This window comes from Hylobates moloch, unplaced genomic scaffold (assembly GCF_009828535.3).
Source record: "Hylobates moloch isolate HMO894 unplaced genomic scaffold, HMol_V3 SCAFFOLD_5, whole genome shotgun sequence".
Classification (NCBI taxonomy): Eukaryota; Metazoa; Chordata; class Mammalia; order Primates; family Hylobatidae; genus Hylobates; species Hylobates moloch.
In genome coordinates, this window is record NW_026652280.1 from 816,942 (window position 1) to 834,808 (window position 17,867).

At 56.5% G+C, this 17,867-nt stretch overlaps 1 protein-coding gene across 5 annotated transcripts in view; it reads right to left on the bottom strand.

Annotated features, from left to right (window-relative positions):
• Positions 1-17,867, bottom strand: part of NFATC1 (nuclear factor of activated T cells 1) — a 123,389-nt gene that overhangs the window by 92,299 nt on the left and 13,223 nt on the right. For all 5 annotated transcript variants that reach the window (XM_032152028.2, XM_032152026.1, XM_032152027.2 and 2 more), the window contains exon 2: positions 16,094-17,192. In XM_032152028.2, coding sequence (XP_032007919.1) covers positions 16,094-17,192 — 1,099 coding nt within the window. The remainder of the gene's footprint in view (positions 1-16,093; positions 17,193-17,867) is intronic.

A 17,867-nucleotide genomic window follows, 5' to 3' on the forward strand; every position in this document is an offset into this window, starting at 1 on the left:
AAACACATCTAAACACGGAAAAGATGCAGTAGAACTATGCTCTCACAATCTCACGAGAACCCTCATACATGACGTCTGCCGTTGAGCCAACACCGCGGTGCAGGACTGCATTTGGCTCTGGAATCATTTGCAGATTTAGTGACACAGTGTGTGCATGGCTTACAGCAAGAATGGTTTACAAAATAAATATCATAATCCAGACAATTAAGATGACTGGTTTTGGTTAGAAATTTTCAGCATGAATTTGGCAGCTCTACAAATCTGTGTCTCTGGTTCAGACAAAAGAGCCCAAATGAGCGGGAAAGGAGCCTGCACTGCTGCGGAGACAGGACTGCTGCTGCCTGCGCTCCACCCCACTCCACTCCGCGTGCTTCCTTCTTAGGGGTGACGCCTGGGGCAGCCGCGGGCAGGCGTGCTTCAGTCGGGGGGTCTCTGACCAGCCCAGCCCCCGGAACGGCAACTCACTTGCTGAAGCCCTGAGCTCAGGACTGAGAATAATTCCAACAACTTCAAACTCATCTTCAACGTAAGTCAATTTTTTAAAAAAGTGACACTCAACGCAACCAAAAAAAAAAAAAAAACAACTCGGGTGAAATCTGCATCCAACGTCCACCTGGTCAGGATGGTGACCAACGAACGTCCACCCGGTCTGGACAGTGACTGACGCCCACAGAGCCAAAGGATGTTTTTCTTCGTTTCTCTCTGTTTTTTTTTTGTTTTTTTGTTTTTTTTGAGATGGAGTCCGCTCTGTGGCCCAGGCTGGAGTGCAGTGGCGCCATCTTGGCTCACTGCAGCCTCCACCTCCCAGGTTCAAGCAATGCTCCTGCCTCAGCCTCCAGAGTAGCTGGGAGTACAGGTGCCCACCACCACATCAGCTAGTTTTTTGTATTTTTAGTAGAGACACAGTTTCACCATGTTGGCCAGGCTGGTCTCGAACTCCTGACCTCAGGCGATCTGCCCGCTTCAGCCTCCCAAAGTGCTGGGATTACAGGCGTGAGCCACTGCGCCCGGCCCACTGGGTGTATTTCTATAAGCATTTTTACAAAATGATGCATCTTAAGAAAATGAGATACATAATTTGGTACTTTGTCTTGTCTTTTTCTCTTTTTATTTCTTAGAAACAAGGTCTCGCTCTGCTGCCTAGGCTGGAGGGCAGTGGTGCAATCACAGCTCACTGCATTCTCCAACTCCTGGGCTCAAGGGATCTTCCCACCTCGGCCTCCCAAAGTGCTGGGGTTACAGGCACGTATCACCATACCTGGCCTTTTTATAAAAGAAAGATCACATTTTGAGCATTTTAGCATATTCAGAAACAATTTAATCACAGCATCCCATTTATCACAAGGATCATCCTCACTGTACTGCTGGGCTGTGGGCTGTTCCCCTCCTCTGCGGTTATAAACGCCGGCGACGCGAACATCGACACAACCAACTCCCAGGCCACATCTCTGGTCATGCCCTGAGCGCAGAACCACGGGTCAGAGGCGTGAGCATCATGAGGCTCCCTGGAGACGCCACAAAGGCCGCTGCCGATGGGTCCAACTCACCCACCAGCGTCCGGGGTGCGCTTGGTCTTTGCCAATGTGATATATCAAGGCAGTTTTCTGGCCTGCTGTTTGCATCCTTACATGATAGTTGAAAACACGAGTGCAAGACTGAAAACAACACATTATGTACAAATAATAAAAACAAACACTTCTAAACCACCAGCAGTAAAACTTCTACAACATCCCCTTGATTTATTTCCTGTTTCTCACTAAAGACACCACAGGGCCTGGCTGACCTTCCAGCCTGCCCACTGGCCCCAGGCCAGCCCCCCAGCGCACAGAGGCCAACCGTCCAGCCCCAACCCCTACCCGCCGCACCAAGGCCAGCCGTCCAGGGAGGTTCACTGTCGCACATGCTGGCAAATTGGGCAAATATTGGTCCCCCTTCCCTGGGTCTATTCCATACAGTCTATAAAGTAAAACCCTGTGATTTCACAGACAATGGGACGTGGGTCTTTTTTTTTTTTTTTTTTTTGAGACGGAGTCTCGCTCTGTCACCCAGGCTGGAGTGCAGTGGCGCAATCTCGGCTCACTGCAAGCTCCGCCTCCGGGGTTCACACCATTCTCCTGCCTCAGCCTCTCCGAAGAGCTGGGACTACAGGCGCCTGCCACCACGCCCGGCTAATTTTTTTGTATTTTTAGTAGAGACGGGGTTTCACCGTGGTCTCGATCTCCTGACCTCGTGATCCGCCCGCCTCGGCCTCCCAAAGTGCTGGGATTACAAGTGTGAGCCACCGCGCCCGGCCTGGGACGTGGGTCTTAAAAACTTTACGTGAAGGATAACGTCACGTCATGGCACAGAGACACCGGACACGTGGGTACACGAAGGGCTGCAGCCCCGGGACCCTCTGCCAAGACGCATTTAACCTAAGAACCCAGGACATGCTCCTTCCTCAACGGCCACAGCCGGACCCAGAGCCCAGCTCATGTGGCCACAGCTTCTGCCTCGGCTGCTGCAGACATGGAGCCCCCACCATTCCCAACCCATGCCGGCAGGCTTCAAGCCGAAGACCTGTTTATCTTGAGCTCCTGCAGGCCTTCCCTGATGAGTCTGGAGAGTTAAGAAGGTACTAGGCAAAACGCAAGGTGCTCCCGGCAGGATCCTCCTTTTGGGGCCTTGGGCCAGGGCAGGGTGGCTGCCATGGGGCAGCCCCGGGGGCCGGGTGGGGCATTGCCTCCCCCCAGCTTCCTGCAAATCTGCAATGGCTGCAGAATCAAGTTTAAAAATGCTTCTCACTGAGCCAGATGCAACCTCCACACCCGCAGCAACACCCAGAGAGGCTGCAGCTGAGTCACAGGGGGGTCCGGGCTTCCCGCCCCAGCAACACTCCCCAGGACTCCTGTGTTTGCCGCCCCTCTGGGGGTCCGGGGACGGTGCTCCCATGGAGCTTCAGCTGGATACCAGGGGGCCCAGAGCTGCCAAGTATGAGCCCACAGGTCAAACGGAAACACCTGCCAGGCCCTGCGAGTCCCAACACAGGTCCCACAGCAGTGTGGCTCGTGGCTCGGGTCCTGCTGTCCTCACGCTGGGGTGGAAGAGGCGTGGGACGTGGCATGGAGGACAGTAGCCCCCGTGGCCTGGGGAGCCGGCCACACGGTCCTTTCGACGGGAGGAGCCGTTCATGCCCCTGAACCTGTGTCTCCCTCGCCTGGGAAGGGCGTGAGGGATTTTTTTCAGCCCAAAGCTCACAATAGAGATGCCCTCTGCGCTGGGACAGAGGGGGAGGAAAAAAAAAAAAGATATGCCGTGAAATGATCACTGTCTGATTCTAAATCGCAGGATTATCGAATTATTTTTTTTGAGGCAGGGTCTCCCTCTGTCGCCCAGGCTAGAGTGCAGTGGCCTCACAGGATCCTCCCACCTCAGCCTCCTGAGCAGCTGAGACCACAGGCGCACCACCACACCTGGCTAATTTTTATATTTTGTGTAAAGATGGGGTCTCTCCATGTTGCCCAGGGCGGTCTCAAACTCCTGGGCTCCAGCAATCCTGGCGCCTCAGCCTCCCAAAGCGCTGGGATTCCAGGCGTGAGCTGCCACGCTGGCGCAGGACTCATTTATCGTGGTTTATCTGTGTTTACAAGTCTTCTACAGTGAATGGTGTTTGTTATTTGTACAACCAAAAAAATGAGAAACTTTGCTCTCAGGTCTTGTGTCTCAGCCTCTGCCCAGCTCCTCCACCGCCCACCTGGTGAAAGGGCTTCAGTTTCCAAAGAGCTGAGCCTGAGGCCCTGCCATGTCCCTCTCCCTCAGAAAGGCCACGTCCCCAGCATCTGAAGACACTCCTCACGAGTTGCCCTCACTCCGCCGGTGAACGATGAGAATCCCAGAATCGTGCCCTCAGTGGCAGAAGCCCAGAGCCGAGGCAGTTCCTTTGTTTAAGTGGTTTGGGTAAAATCCTTTAATTCTGATTTTCCGAGGGTTAAAGCCTGTACGTGCTCATTGCTTAGGTGAAAACCGCGAAGGCTTCTCGTGACTCCTGCAGTTTCAAGACAAACGAAGCGACAGACTCTGAACTCGGCAGGGCCACACCCGCCCACAGGACTCGACAGGAGCAGCTTAAGGAGAGCGAGGGTTTCAGGGTCCTCTCGCAGCCTCTCCGCGGCCAGCAGCCACAGGCCTCATAGCCATTTGGTTGTGTGGGGGCTTTTCCCTTAATTAAAAGAGAAAGAGAGTGAGAGAGAAAGACAGACGGAGAGACAGAGATGGAGAAAGACAGAGACAGACAGAGACAGACAGACAGAGAGACAGAGAAAGATGGAGAGACAGAGACAGAGAGACAGAGATGGAAAGAGACAGAGACACAGAGACGGAGAGACAGAGATGGAGAGAGACAGAGACAGAGAGACAGATGGAGAGAGACAGAGACAGACGGAGAGAGACGGAGAGACAGAGATGGAGAGAGACAGAGACGGGAAAACAGAGACAGAGAGACAGACAGAGACAGAGACGGACAGACAGAGAGAGATGATCGGCGCATTTCTCCAACGTGAGGCAGCCTCTGGGTCTTCTGGGCTTGTGTGTCTGGAGCTGCCCCAAGACCACACAGCGGCCAGTGGTCGGGGCCCCTCAGAGGCCAGCTTTGCCCCCTGACCTGTGCCGGCAGAACTCGGCCCTGAGAAAGTTCTGCCCGCCCAGGAGAGGTCGGCCTTGCTGGAGGGCAGCCCAGAGCGAGCCCGGCCTAAAGAGGCCAGGTGGGCCCGCACACGCCGCATTTCTCGGCGATAGGCGGCATCTGTACGTCACCCCCGACATGATTCCCGACCCCTGGCTGGGCCTGGCCGCTGGACGCAGCCTTCACCCTCCCACAGCCTGCCCCAGGGATGACCCCACAAGACAAGGCCTTCCACAAAATCCTGCCCAGCAGGCTGGGGAGTTGGGGGAGGGCTCGGCAGCCTGGGCAACCTCAGGATTTCAGGAGTCGGAGGGGGGCCTGGGACCATTGCTGTCCCACCCTGGGGGGTCACCCACAGGCCCCGGGCTCCTGTCCAATGGGCTGGCTCCTGTGCACCCCTCCCTGAAGCCAAGGCCGCCTGACTCTGAGGCTGCGGGCAGAGCCTCCTCTCCACGTGGGACCCAAGCTCTGTGCCCATGGGAGGGAAGGCAGCCTCACAAAGATGAAATCGGTGGACGAGAAGCAGGTGACTGGGGCCAGGGTGGGACCAGAAAGGCGGGGACACCCAGCCCGGCCCTCCTGCCCACCGGGTGAGGCTCAGGATGCAGGGGCAGTCCCTGCAGCCATCTGTGCCTTGGCCTCTTGTCCCAGGCAGTCCCAGGTCCAGCCCCTTCCACCAGGACAGCGGTGCAGGTACCAGCGGCCCATGGCCCACCCACAGTTCCCAGGACCGATGTGGCCACGCGCAATGACCCTGGGGCGGGATCTGCTGTCCCTGTCTGTCCTCCCCGAGGCCGGGCAAGTGGATCCTGGGTCCGCATGAAGGTGGGCAGCCGGGTGCGTGGGCAGCCTCCATCCCCAGACAGGGAGTGCTATGGCTGCAGCCCTGCCAGCCAGATAAGCCCAGCCCAGGAACTCAAACCAAAGTCAAAGCCACAGACCGGGAGCGCGTGGGATCTGGGCTGTGAGGCCAGAGTGCAAAGGTTTTGTTTTAAAGGACACATTTGGGGATTTCATAAAAACTGATGGTGTCCCGCGGCTCCACCACACGGGATTGGAGTACGATCAGGACACAGACGCTTCCCTGTTCTTTGGAAAAATCGAAGTCATCCCCTCTCTACACGCCCCAACCCTCCCAGGTCCACCCCTGTATCTCGTGAGCCTCGCAACGGCTTTGGACACAGGCCCTGCCGTCCCACACCCAGCAGCCCCCCACATTCTCCCCACCCCTCTATCTGCCCTGACCTGCCCCAGATGGGTGAGAAGCTGAGCTCAAGACCCTGAACCCCCGCCCCCGAGGCAGCCCCCAGCCCTTGCCCAGAGCTGACAGCTCCCTGTGGGCCTCCTCCCAAATGTTAACGTGTGGGCCAGAGCACGCTTTCTACAAAGCCCCCAATGTCAGCCTTACTCCCTCCCAGAAAAACTACACAGATGGGAGAAAGCACCTTCCGTGGCTCCCAAACATTCCTCGCAGCTCAAGGGTGGGAGAGGATGCTTGGGAAGCAAAAGGAGCCCGTTGGGAACCCAAGCTCAGCGGGAACGGGGCCTCGCTGTGGGATCCCAGCGCCCCAGGCAGCAGGCCCCACGCCGTACACCCTCCCTCTCCCTCACTCCCCTGCCCTCCAGGACAGTAGCTGCTGGAGCCGGGGGCCGTTGCATCTTCTCGGGTTTACTCTGTGGCTGGAGAGCAACAGTGTGGTCCGGAGGGCGGGGAAGTGCCCCAGGTCCCTGCTACGCCCCTGTCACCCACTCATCCCCAAGTTCCCACCAGGGACAGGTTCCAGTCACTGCACACGAGGACTCTTCCCGGACCCTAAACACCTTCTCAGACGTCTCCAGGGTCAGGGACCATCTGTCATTACTCAGAGGAAGTTTTGGCAGTGGGAGGCCTCAGACTGCACTTGCCATGGATGGCTTATAAAACAAAAACCAAAACCAGAAATGTCATATTGCACAAGTTAATGTGGGGTGGGGCACAGATCAGTCATGGAACTGATTCCGGTTCTAGTGGTGCCAAGACGGCCCGGCTGAACTCTCAGAGTTCACTCAATCGTCTCAGCTTGGACCTACGGGAAACATCGGGGTTTCACAAGAACTGACCGCATTCTGGATGTTCACTGAATAGCAGCCTAGGTGATTCACGGGTAATACTTGGAGCTACAACAAATACAGTGGTTTCTCAAATCACCTAAAGGGATCTTTCAAAATAAGGATGTGTTACTCTCCAAGGACTCCTGTCCTGAATGTTGCCAAAACAAAGGATGCTCAGACTCTGACGCCTGGAGCTACGGAGCATCCTTGGCCCTTGGGGTCGGAGGAGACCCAGCACCAAGACGTGTCCAAGCTTCCAGCTTCGCGCTCAGCTGTGATGTCACCACGGGGACAGGACACAGCCCGCGGTGGCGGCACTGCCGAGAGCTGCTGCTTCAGCCCAGTAAACACGGAGTCGCTTCACAGCCCTCTCCTGGTCTCTGTGCCTGCAACGCAGCTTGTGGACAGCGACTCCGCCTCGCAGCTGACTCCCGGAGGCCACTGGGCCACGTGGACCTCAGGGCCCAAAGTGCTCCAATACCTGCCCTGCACCTGTCCAGAACCGAAACCTGGAGGCTTAACAGCTTCTTACCCTTCCCTTGATGCCCGGAAGTTTCCACGTGTCTCCATTTCCTCATCCACAGAAAGAGGCTGATCCCTGCTCTCCACCTCCACAGGCCCCGACACTGCGCTCCCAGACCCCTGGGGTGGCCCTTGCCTGGCACTGCCCCTCGCAGCCAGGGCTCCAGGCGAACGCAGATGTCACCCAGGCACTATAGCCCCATGGACAGCCCGGTCTCGGGAAACACACTCAACCTGTCTGCCCGAGGACCAAGGAAGACGGGTATTTCCTCGTGGTTCCAGGTCTGTGCCACATGTCATCTTGGTGTCAGGGAACCCTCGAGTTCTGGAACAGCAGCCTGTGCACAGGGAGAGGAGCTGGGGTGCCCCGCAAGCCTCAGAACTGCCGTGATGGGGGTCAGAGGGGACGAAGGCACAATACTGATTGTGCACGCCAACATCAGAACACGCTCCTGACACACATCACGGCTTCCGGCGTAGAAGCGTGTGTGGGTTCCATGTTTCCCGTGAGAAAACGCTCCTCTCATAAACTAGAACCTCTGGCCCTGAGAAGCAGAATCAAGCTGCAGGTGGGTTTGGGGGTTCCTGGTATGTGACTCCACACGGGGCAAAACCAACGTCTAGGCGGCCCTGCTGGAGAGGGCCTCCCTCTTCCCCTCTGCAGCGACCTCGCCTGGAAACGCGTCCCCCTCTTCCCCTCTGCAGCGACGTCACCTGGAAACGCGTCCCCCTCTTCCCGTCTGCAGCAGCCTCGCCTGGAAACACATCTGTCGCACAGCCCAGTGCTGATGGAACGCAGCATGCAGGCCACAGGGTCTCACATGGGAAACCTTGGGGGGTGCACACAGTGTCTGGTGTGGCCTTTACAACTACTGTCTCTACCAAAAGCTGACTAATCCCTGTGTGTCTAACCTAGCTTCCAGAGATATTCCGGAAGCACTTATAAAAAAGAAAATCCCATCATAACGTAGAAAACATTTTGCTCAAGAATCCAAGAAACATTAATTTGCACCTAAGATCTAGTTTTGAATGTGAATAACTGTTGTCTTCCAACTCTCGACTCAGGTTTAATCCCGAGGCAGGAAGTCCCTGTAGGTGCCCGGCTGCCAGAGTACCCACCACCAGGCCCACCTTTCTCGCTGCTCAGAAGCCAACGTTGGCGCAGGAGCAAATCCTGTTTTGTAGAGACCACAGGGTCACCGATGCACATCAGGACCAGATACTTCCTCCCAGCTGGGCCATAGGCAGCTTAGGAAATCTCAAAATTGGGAACCTGTAAAGGTTTCCAGCTCCCTGCCGCCCCCATGCTGTCTCCACGGGGGCATCTGAGCCAACCAGGCAGGTGCCGACCCTCCTAGGGTGGCTCCCGGGCAGGTGCCGACCCTCCTAGGGTGGCTCCCGGGCAGGTGCCGACCCTCCTAGGGTGGCTCCCGGGCAGGTGCTGACCCTCCTACGGTGGCTCCCGGGCACTCAGTCTTCGGTGAGATGGGGCAACGTTTCAGATCTCAGTGATCTGACTTTAAAACTCTGGCTCACGCCTGCAATCCCAGCACTTTGAGAGGACAAGTCGGGAGGATTGCTTCAGGCCAGGAGTTCCAGACCAGCCCTGGACAACATGGCAAGACTCTGTCTCTACAAAACATAAACATTTAGCCAGGTGTGGTGCCGTACGTCTGTGGTCCCAGCTACTCGGCAGGCTGAGGTGGGAGGGTCACCTGAGCCCCGGAGGTCAAGGCTGCAGTGAGCTGTGATGACACCGTGCACTCCAGCCTGAACAACAGAGCAAGACCCTGGCTCAAAAAAAAAAAAAAAATCTGAGCAAAAAGCCACGTTGTTTTATCCTTTCCAGGAACAGAGCGCCTTCTCCTCCTCATGGCTGACAACAGACACGGACAGAGTAACACTGAGAAGGACCAGGGAGAAGATGCCCCAGCCCTTCCACACACACCTGGGAGAACGCACAGGCCCTCGGCTTCTGCAGCCTCCTCGCACCCTCACGCCAGTCCTTCCCATCAGAAACTGGTGTTGCAAACCCCGCCCTCCAAGTGTCAGCTGTGAACTCTGTAACAGCAGAAACAAACTAAACAACGCAGGGAGAAAGCCGTGGGCTGCCAAATGCTACCGAAGCGGCTCAAGAAGGAGCAAATGCGGCCGGGCGCGGTGGCTCACGCCTGTAATCCCAGCACTTTGGGAGGCCGAGGCGGGCGGATCGCGAGGTCAGGAGATCGAGACCACGGTGAAACCCCGTCTCTACTAAAAATACAAAAAAAATTAGCCGGGCGTGGTGGCGGGCGCCTGTAGTCCCAGCTACTCGGAGAGGCTGAGGCAGGAGAATGGCGTGAACCCGGGAGGCGGAGCTTGCAGTGAGCCGAGATCGCGCCACTGCACTCCAGCCTGGGCGACAGAGCGAGACTCCGTCTCAAAAAAAAAAAAAAAAAAAAAAGAGCAAATGAGCCAAGACCAGGGTGCTCGTGCAATCAGGAGGCATGATCTTCTTAACTCTGAGCCTCTCACCCGCGGAGAGACAGACGCAGTGCCTTCTCCAGGGAGCTGCGGCTCCAAGGACACCACGGGCTGCATGAAGCCCCTCGACTGGGCTCTGACCCCAGAAGGCTCCACATCTTGGTGACGAGAGCAGAAGGCCAGTCCAGGCCGAGGGTCCCCACGACACCTGCCCCCACCCAGTACAGGCCTCGTGACAAGAGGGCTGAGCTTGCCAGGTCTCCTGGGAGTCAGGGTCCCAGCACGGGTGGAGTCTGGGGTGCAGGCTGTGGGGTCTGCTCATCATGGCAGAGTTCAGTTCTGTTGGTGGTGACTGGGCGGCCCTGGGCAAGTGGCCTCAGCCATGTCCACGGTCGGGTGGCCGTTAAGTGCCTGACTGTGGCCCGACAGCTCCCCAACGCAGAGCGTCGCAAGGCATGGTGGGGCAGCACGCGGATTCTTCCCGCCATCACACAACGAAACTGCTGGCTCCCCCGACCCCCACCGTCTCCATCAACACCCCGAGCCCTGCAGACCCACAGGAAGGGGAGGAAGAAGGCAGGGTGCTGGGGGCTCCCCCCACCCCACGGCAGAAGGGAACAAGGGCGGATTCCAACATCGCAATGAAACTGGGTAGGCAGCTCCTGAATAGGACGCATCCACAGCACCACAGAGGACAGGCCCAGCCATCTCCCATCTCCCACCACAGCCCACCTCCCGCCACAGCCCGTCTCCCGCCACAGCCCGTCTCCCGCCACAGCCCGTCTCCCGCCACAGCCCGTCTCCCATCTCCCACCGCAGCTGAGGGCTTCCTGGGGACCGTCTGGCTTGCACAAGTCACCTGCTGGCCTGCTCAGCCAAATGCAAGCTCTAGAGCCACCACTGCGAATGCCAGGGAGGCACATGGCCACGTTCTTCAAGACCCTTCAGAGCCAGCCCAGCCCAGTACCCACAGGAGGGACTGGAGACTCCCCAGGGCCTGACATGCATGCTGGGAGCCAGGAGGCCAGCTGAGGCCTGTCTAGCTCCCGAAACAGCAGAAAACAGCAGGACAGGTTGTGGGGGGCACTCCCCAGCAAGGCGTAGCGGGCACCAGAGCCAGGGCGACGTGGCTTCGAGGCTGGCTGTGGGTTGTGGGGGGGACTTCCCTCCCCAGAAAGGGAGGGGCTTACAGGGAGATGCAGTGGAAGTCAGTCCTGAGCCGTTCCAGCCCATGCCAGCGTTTTACAAACCATGGGGTGACTCGACACCCTCGGCTTCTTTGCTGACCGTCTTCCCAGGAGGTGATGGCAGCGGAAAGCTCAGGGAAGACCCCACAGCCACCACCTTACATGTCCTGCTATGCTGGGGTTTGGTACAATGCCTTAGAGATATGTTCACCATCACCCCAAAGGGCCCACCAGCGCCGGGGACATGGAGGTCTGGATAGTTCAGCACCAGAGCCCAGAGACGGCCCCACTACAGGGCCTGGGAGCCCTCAAAAGCCTGCACTGTTCTCCCAACACTGCCGGGCCCCTCAGATACCAGAGCCACAAGAACAAAGGGCATTCAAATGCAGTAGGAATCGCTACTGAGCCTGGCAGAGGACTCATGTCTGTGAAAGAGAAGACAGAGTCCACCTGTTACTGCGCTAGGGGTTATCTGATCTCATTCCAAATTGTGATAAACTGTGAAACTTTCAGATAACTTATGAAACGCAAGAGAGTGAAAGTTTTCTCAGACCTTTCGAAACTAATAGTACGCATAGCAGAAAAGTGACTGATATTGCTAAAATCTTCAATATTGCAGCCCAAAACTTCATGTCTGAAATAAACAGGTTTTTTTGTTTGTTTGTGTGTTTGTTTTCAGACAGAGTCTCGCTCCTCTCGCTCAGGCTGGAGTGCAGTGGCACCACCTCAGCTCACTGCAACCTCCGCCTCCTGGGTTCAAATGATTCGCCTGCCTCAGCCTCCTGAGTAGCTGGGATTACAGGCGCCTGCCACCACGCCCAGCTAATTTGTATACTTTTAGTAGAGATGGGGTTTCGCCAATTTGGCCAGGCTGGTCTTGAACTCCTGACCTCAGATGATCCACCTGCCTCGGCCTCCCAAAGTGCTGGGATTACATGCGTGAGCCACTGCGCCTGGCCAAAAGATTTGAATATACATTATTGCACCAACCTGGCAGCTATTTCTGATCATTGAAACCAAGCAGACTTTAAGTAAACATTGTTCATTAGCCTATCTCGCCCCTTAGAAATTCTTTTTCTTTATCTCGCCCCTTAGAAATTCTTTTTCTTTATCTCGCCCCTTAGAAATTCTTTTTAAACATTCAGTTCTAAGAGGCAATGTTTCATGTGTAGAGATTGAATTCAAGGGCTGGGCGCGGTGGCTCATGCCTGTAATCCCAGCACTTTGGGAGGCCGAGGCGGGTGTATCACGAGGTCAGGAGATCAAGACCATCCTGGCTAACATGGTGAAACCCACCTCTACTAAAAATACAAAAAATTAGCCGGGCGCGGTGGCGGGCGCCTGTAGGCCCAGCTACTCCGGAGGCTGAGTCAGGAGGATGGCATGAACCCAGGAGGCAAAGCTTGCAGTGAGCTGAGATTGCGCCACTGCACTCCAGTCTGGGTGACAGAGCGAGACTCCATCTCAAAAAATAAATAAATAAATAAAATAAAAAGAAATTGAATTCGAGAATTGTGCTGTTAAAGTTACCAACAAATTCAGTCAAAATACCTCTGCCTTTCCAATTCCCCTACAACCTTGCCTCTACGAAGGCAACTCCAGAGACTGTCTGGGTGTGGACAGTGAGACACGTGGAGACACTGACAGGAACACTTTCCAGAGGCTGATGCCCAAAGAGCGGATGATGTCGGCACAGACAGACCTGGACATGGATGCACGTGGCCTGTGGCAGGTGCCCAGGTGGAGGAGGCCGAACGATGAAGGAATGAGGAAGCAATCACGTAGACTTTAGTTCCTGTAGGTCAATATGAAATCTTTAAAAGCCACCATCTGAGAACCACTATTTACAAATAACCCGCACAGCGTTCAACGTGCACTGTCGCCCTGGCCTCCTCCAGACGCAGCCCCGCAACGCCTCCTGTTGAACCCTCAACAGCACACGGAAACGTGCCCTGGGAGGCCACTTGCTGTGATCACGGTCATTACCCCTGGAAAGAAGCAAGGTGGGAAGAAAACCACTCCTTTCTGATGCCAGAATTCACAGCTTAAGATTCTAATTTTTAGGGGGTATGGCAGGTGGCCTGTGATTCCTGTGCCAGTCCCCCCAAGCTTTGACAATAGACACATCATTCCGCTGAGCTCTAAAATAGCTCCAAACTCTAAAACTATCAAGGGTCTATCACCTACTCTTCCTAACTTCACAAACATTATCAAGGCTTCAATTGCAGCAAGAATTCAGTATCATTCTTTGACCACTGTGGGCCTCTCAGAAGCTCTGCATAGGACCGGAGTCCACAGGTGCTGAACAAGCAACAAAAGGCCTCAAAGGACAACAGTCCTAGAAGGTCCCCGGGAAGGATGCACACAGCACACTTCCCACTAGAAAGCTCCTTCTGGCATAAGGACAGGATTAACAGAGCAGCAGTTCTGTACCACGGCGGGGAGAAGATGGGCATGTTGTACATTCTCCATCCCAAACTTTGGAGATAATTAAAAATACAGCTTTCTAGTTGTGCAGCCCGAGATCCTGGTGACGTTTTCCACGCCTGCCGGGGCTGCTGCATGTGACCAACGGAGAGGCATTCCTGGGGAAGGAAGTCTGGCCCCTCCAGCTCGCCGGTAAAAAACTAACATTTCATCTCTGCCGTGGCTTCCACTGCCCCGGGGCACCCGCTGACGAGGTCACTTGGAAACAGGGCACAAGGAACCAGGAAACATATTTTGATGTGGAACCAGAACAGTGGGAAAAGGTTAACTGAAAATCCCGGGAGCGAGTCTGGGACATATTTACCGAGCTTTGTTTGTGTCAGCGCTCAGAAATGTTACGGGCATCACACCTAACCAGGCGCTCTGCAGCCAGGAGATAAAGCGAACAGGGTCACGTGGCCACGGAATTCTTGCTGAAACTCCCTAGCAGAGGAAAAAAAACAGCCACCCATGCTTTCCAACCTCCACACCGAACACAGGTACAAGGCAGGCAGGAGGGGCTGTGCCTGCCAGCACACGACATCCCTGCTGACACCTCGCCACCCAGGAGACGGAGAAGGAACCAGGAGGAGCTTGCGCTTTCAAAGGCTGCCTGCCATTTTTACTGGGACAGTCAGACCGGGGCTGAGGGCCGAACGGTGCTCCCCACAAACTCACATAATGGAGTCTGCCCAGCGTGGGACTGTGTCTGGAGAGAGAGTCTTTACAGAGCAATCAAGTTCAAATGAGGTCACCAGGATGGCCCCAACCCAGCAGGACCAGTGTCCTCACGAAAGGGGACATCTGGACACAGACATGCACGGTGGATGGAGAGATGAGGAGTCATGGGGAGAAGATGGCACCTCCAAGCCAGGGAGACAGGCCAGGCAGATGCTCCCTCACAGCCTCCAAAAGAACAGCCCCTGATCTGGGCTTCCAATCTCAGGACCCTGCGAGAAAACCTTCCCGCTATGAAGGCCACCGGTCTGCGGGACCTTGTCAAGCAGCCCCAGGAAACGAACACGCGGGATTCACCCAAAGGTTCACAACTGCATTATGACACTCCTCACGCCGAGTCCCAGTTACACCTCAATGACATCACTCTTCCCTTATCTTGCCAGTTCAGTCAAGTTCCGCGGTGATGGACGACTTTGTCACTGTCCCTAAGCCTGGAGACCATGAAGCACATTGTACATGACTGTGGGCTGGAGAGTCAGTGCCACGACGCTTGTACTTTTACTTAAACAATTACAGTGATAGTACAGCAGGTAAAAACAGTTCTTAAATTTTTCCAATGCCTCCAACTGGATGGGATTTTTATTGTAAATACAATCTGGGTCCTGACACAGACTCGTTGTGATCACCTAGAATACGCCAGCCTTTTAAATCTTAACGTATTAAAAACAGAAGTTGGGATAGAAACGTAAATAAATGCGCCCACTGCAAGTCAAGAAAAATCAGGAGTAATCCTTGCTTTCTCTTGAAACCTCAGCTGAGGACGATTCTAAGTATCACGCCAGTAGAAAGGCAGAATCAGCCATGGGGCTGCTCAAAGAACTGTCAGCTCTAACACTGTCTCTTTGCCACAAGCCTTCAGAGGTTTGGGTGGGTTCGTTCCCAGCCTGGAGGCGCGTTGCTGCTTGCAGCTCTAATTCTGTCCAGGCGCGCTCCAGCCGTGGCTGAAGCAGGCCCTGAGACCGCAGAGCAGAGACGGATCCTCCCAGAGCACCCTCACTGCCTGCCTTCCTCATCCTGCAGGCATGGGGGCTGCACCTGCCCTCCCCTCTGCCCGGTCTCGCCTCCTGAGTGCTCGCTAATAAAAAAGGAGTGGGGGGGTGGGGAGGGACAACAAAAAAAAAACAAAACAAAAACAGGAAAACACCCAGCCTGGAATACCCCGGGCTGCGCGTGGCAAACGCCTCTTCCTGAGCACATAGCGGCAGCCCTGACGTCACAGGCCATGGGGCACTGCCCTCGATCTCCTGTGCGGACATTTTCATGCCTCAGATAAAAATCCCGGAACAGAAAGCACTCTCAGGGGCCACTTGCAGCCCACCTGCTGGGAAAGCTGTTTCGTTAGAGATAAAAACACCAGGCTGGTTAAGTGGACCCAGCGGAATTCCAGCAGCCCCTCACACCGTTAAAAAGAAAAACCAACAACCTGGGACCCAAAGAAGGAAGGCGCGTGAGCTCCCCCAGCCTGATGCCACAGCCGGCGTCTCCGGGGAGCAGGAGGCCGTGCTGTTCCAAAGCGTGGCGGGCTGGGTGCTCTGGGGCACTGCTGAGCTGCGGTCCCATCTGCACCGGAGGCAGGGAAGGCAATTACAGCGAGGGAGGAAGCAGGAGCAGCAGGCACCCACCGCGGGGGGCCAGGCACGTGCAATTCCCCGAGGAAGAAACTGCGCCTGTGTGAGCCCTCCTTAGGGGCGGATGGCTTCTCCCGGAATTCCCATGTGGAAGCTCTGACCGCCAGCAGGGCCACCCTCTTTGAAATGGGTGTTTGCAGACTGAGCGGACACGAGGCCATCAGCAGGGCCCGAGAGGATCTGGAGACTTCAGATGGGAAACGCGCAGACACAGGGAAAAGTCTGCATGAGGAGGCAGACGTGGGGACAGACTCTGCCTCCCAGCTCCACGAGGAGCCCACCTGCCCACCCAGGCCCTGACTCTCCCCAGACACGGCCGCCCCGCGCCGCCGGCTCACCTCATGTAGGACGTAGGGGACAGGGGCTTGGGCTTCGCCCACTGGTAAGGGTGCTGAGGCACCGCCAGGTACTGGTCGCAGAAGCCGCCCTTCCTGATGTGCTGGAAAGAGGAGAAGTCTTCGGGCGCGAAGTCGGCCGGGGGCGGGGGGCTGCCCAGATCCTCCCCGACGGGCTCCACCTTGAGCGCCACTGAGGGCGGCTGCTCCAGGGTGGTCTTGCGGGACTTGACAGGGACGCCATCGCCCAGGTCCAGGCTGCTGTCAGTGGTCAGCGCGTTGATGGCGGCCACGATGGCCGAGCTGGTGTACTGGGTGGTGTTGCCCAACCACGAGTCGTCGGTCACGCTGACCCGCGGGGAGCCGTGCGGGGATGGCGTGGGCGAGTGGTGGGGTGAGTAGGGCGGCTGCCGGCCGTTGAGGCTGTACTTCCTCTTGTTGCACGGGGACGCGGGCCTGGAGGAGCGGGCACCCAGCCAGCTCTCCTCAGTGACGCTGGCGCGGGGCGAGGTGGAGGGGGAGTGCCGCGGGGAACCCAGCAGTGTGCAAGCCCCCAGCCCGCGGGGAAAGCCCTCCTCGGGGTCCGTGGTCTTGGGAGACACACAGGGAGACTGCCATGGCGACGTCTGGGGGGACGCGTACGGGTACGAGTAGTTGGACTCGTAGGAGGAGGCCTCCGAGTTGCAGCTGCGGGAGGACAGGCTGCTGGCCGGGCTCAGGCACGAGGGGTCTCTGTAGGCCTCCAGGCTGGGCAGACTCAGCGTGGCCGTGGAGGGGGACCGTTTGGAGCTGGGGAGGACGTCTTCCACCTCCACATCGTGGAAAAACTGGTTGTTGTTGTGGTACAGGCCCAAGCACGAGGTTATCTCGATGCGAGGACTCTCCAGGGCAGGGGCCCCATCAGGCCTGGTGTGGCCAGAGGAGAGGAAGTAGCCCCCGGGCCCACCGTCCAAAGCTGCTCCATACCCCGAGGGGTGATCCGCCGGCGGGATGATGCCCGGTGTGGAGGTCTGAAGGTTGTGGCACGGGGCCGGCAGGGTGGAGTGCGCTGTGGGGAGCGGCAGGGCAGGGCTGACATTGGAGGACGCATAGCCATAGTGTTCTAGAGAGAAAAAGAAGCAGATGGTGGCATGAGGGGGCTGGGCATCACAAAGCAGAAACCCATGAACCCAGTGCCGGCCGGCAGCCCCCGGCCTCAACCAACAGACCCCAAGGAGCGGGCCTCAGCAAACGTCCCTGAGACCACGCTGCTGGACAGCTCCGGGCGACTCGGAGTGACAGCCCCAGTCCCACCCAGCCAACAAGGTCCCCGTGAGCCCCTTGCTGCCCACCTCCCCTCCTCCCCCAACAGCAGCACAAGCCCCCGAACGTCCTTCCCAGAAAGAGGCGGCCGGGTCCTCACGGGTTCCACTCTTCATTCAAAAACCACCTTCCCCAACCACCCCATCTTCATTTAAACCCCAAACTCAACACGTGGGCCATCCTTCTCTAGTTTATTTTTTCTCCTAAATATGTATCACAATCTAACAGCATGTTTTTACTCATTCATCCCACACTGTCATCTCTTTGACAAACAGAAACCTAAGTTCCATGAAGACAGAACATCTGGACACCTTAGTCTATTCTGCTCACCGCTGTTTTCAGACCCAAAGACTGTGCCTGGCACATAAAATGTGTTCAATTTGTTTAATGGATGGATGGTTGGTGGGTGGGTGGACAATGGATGATGGATAGACAGGTAAAGAAACTGATGGATGGATCATGATGGACGGGGGGG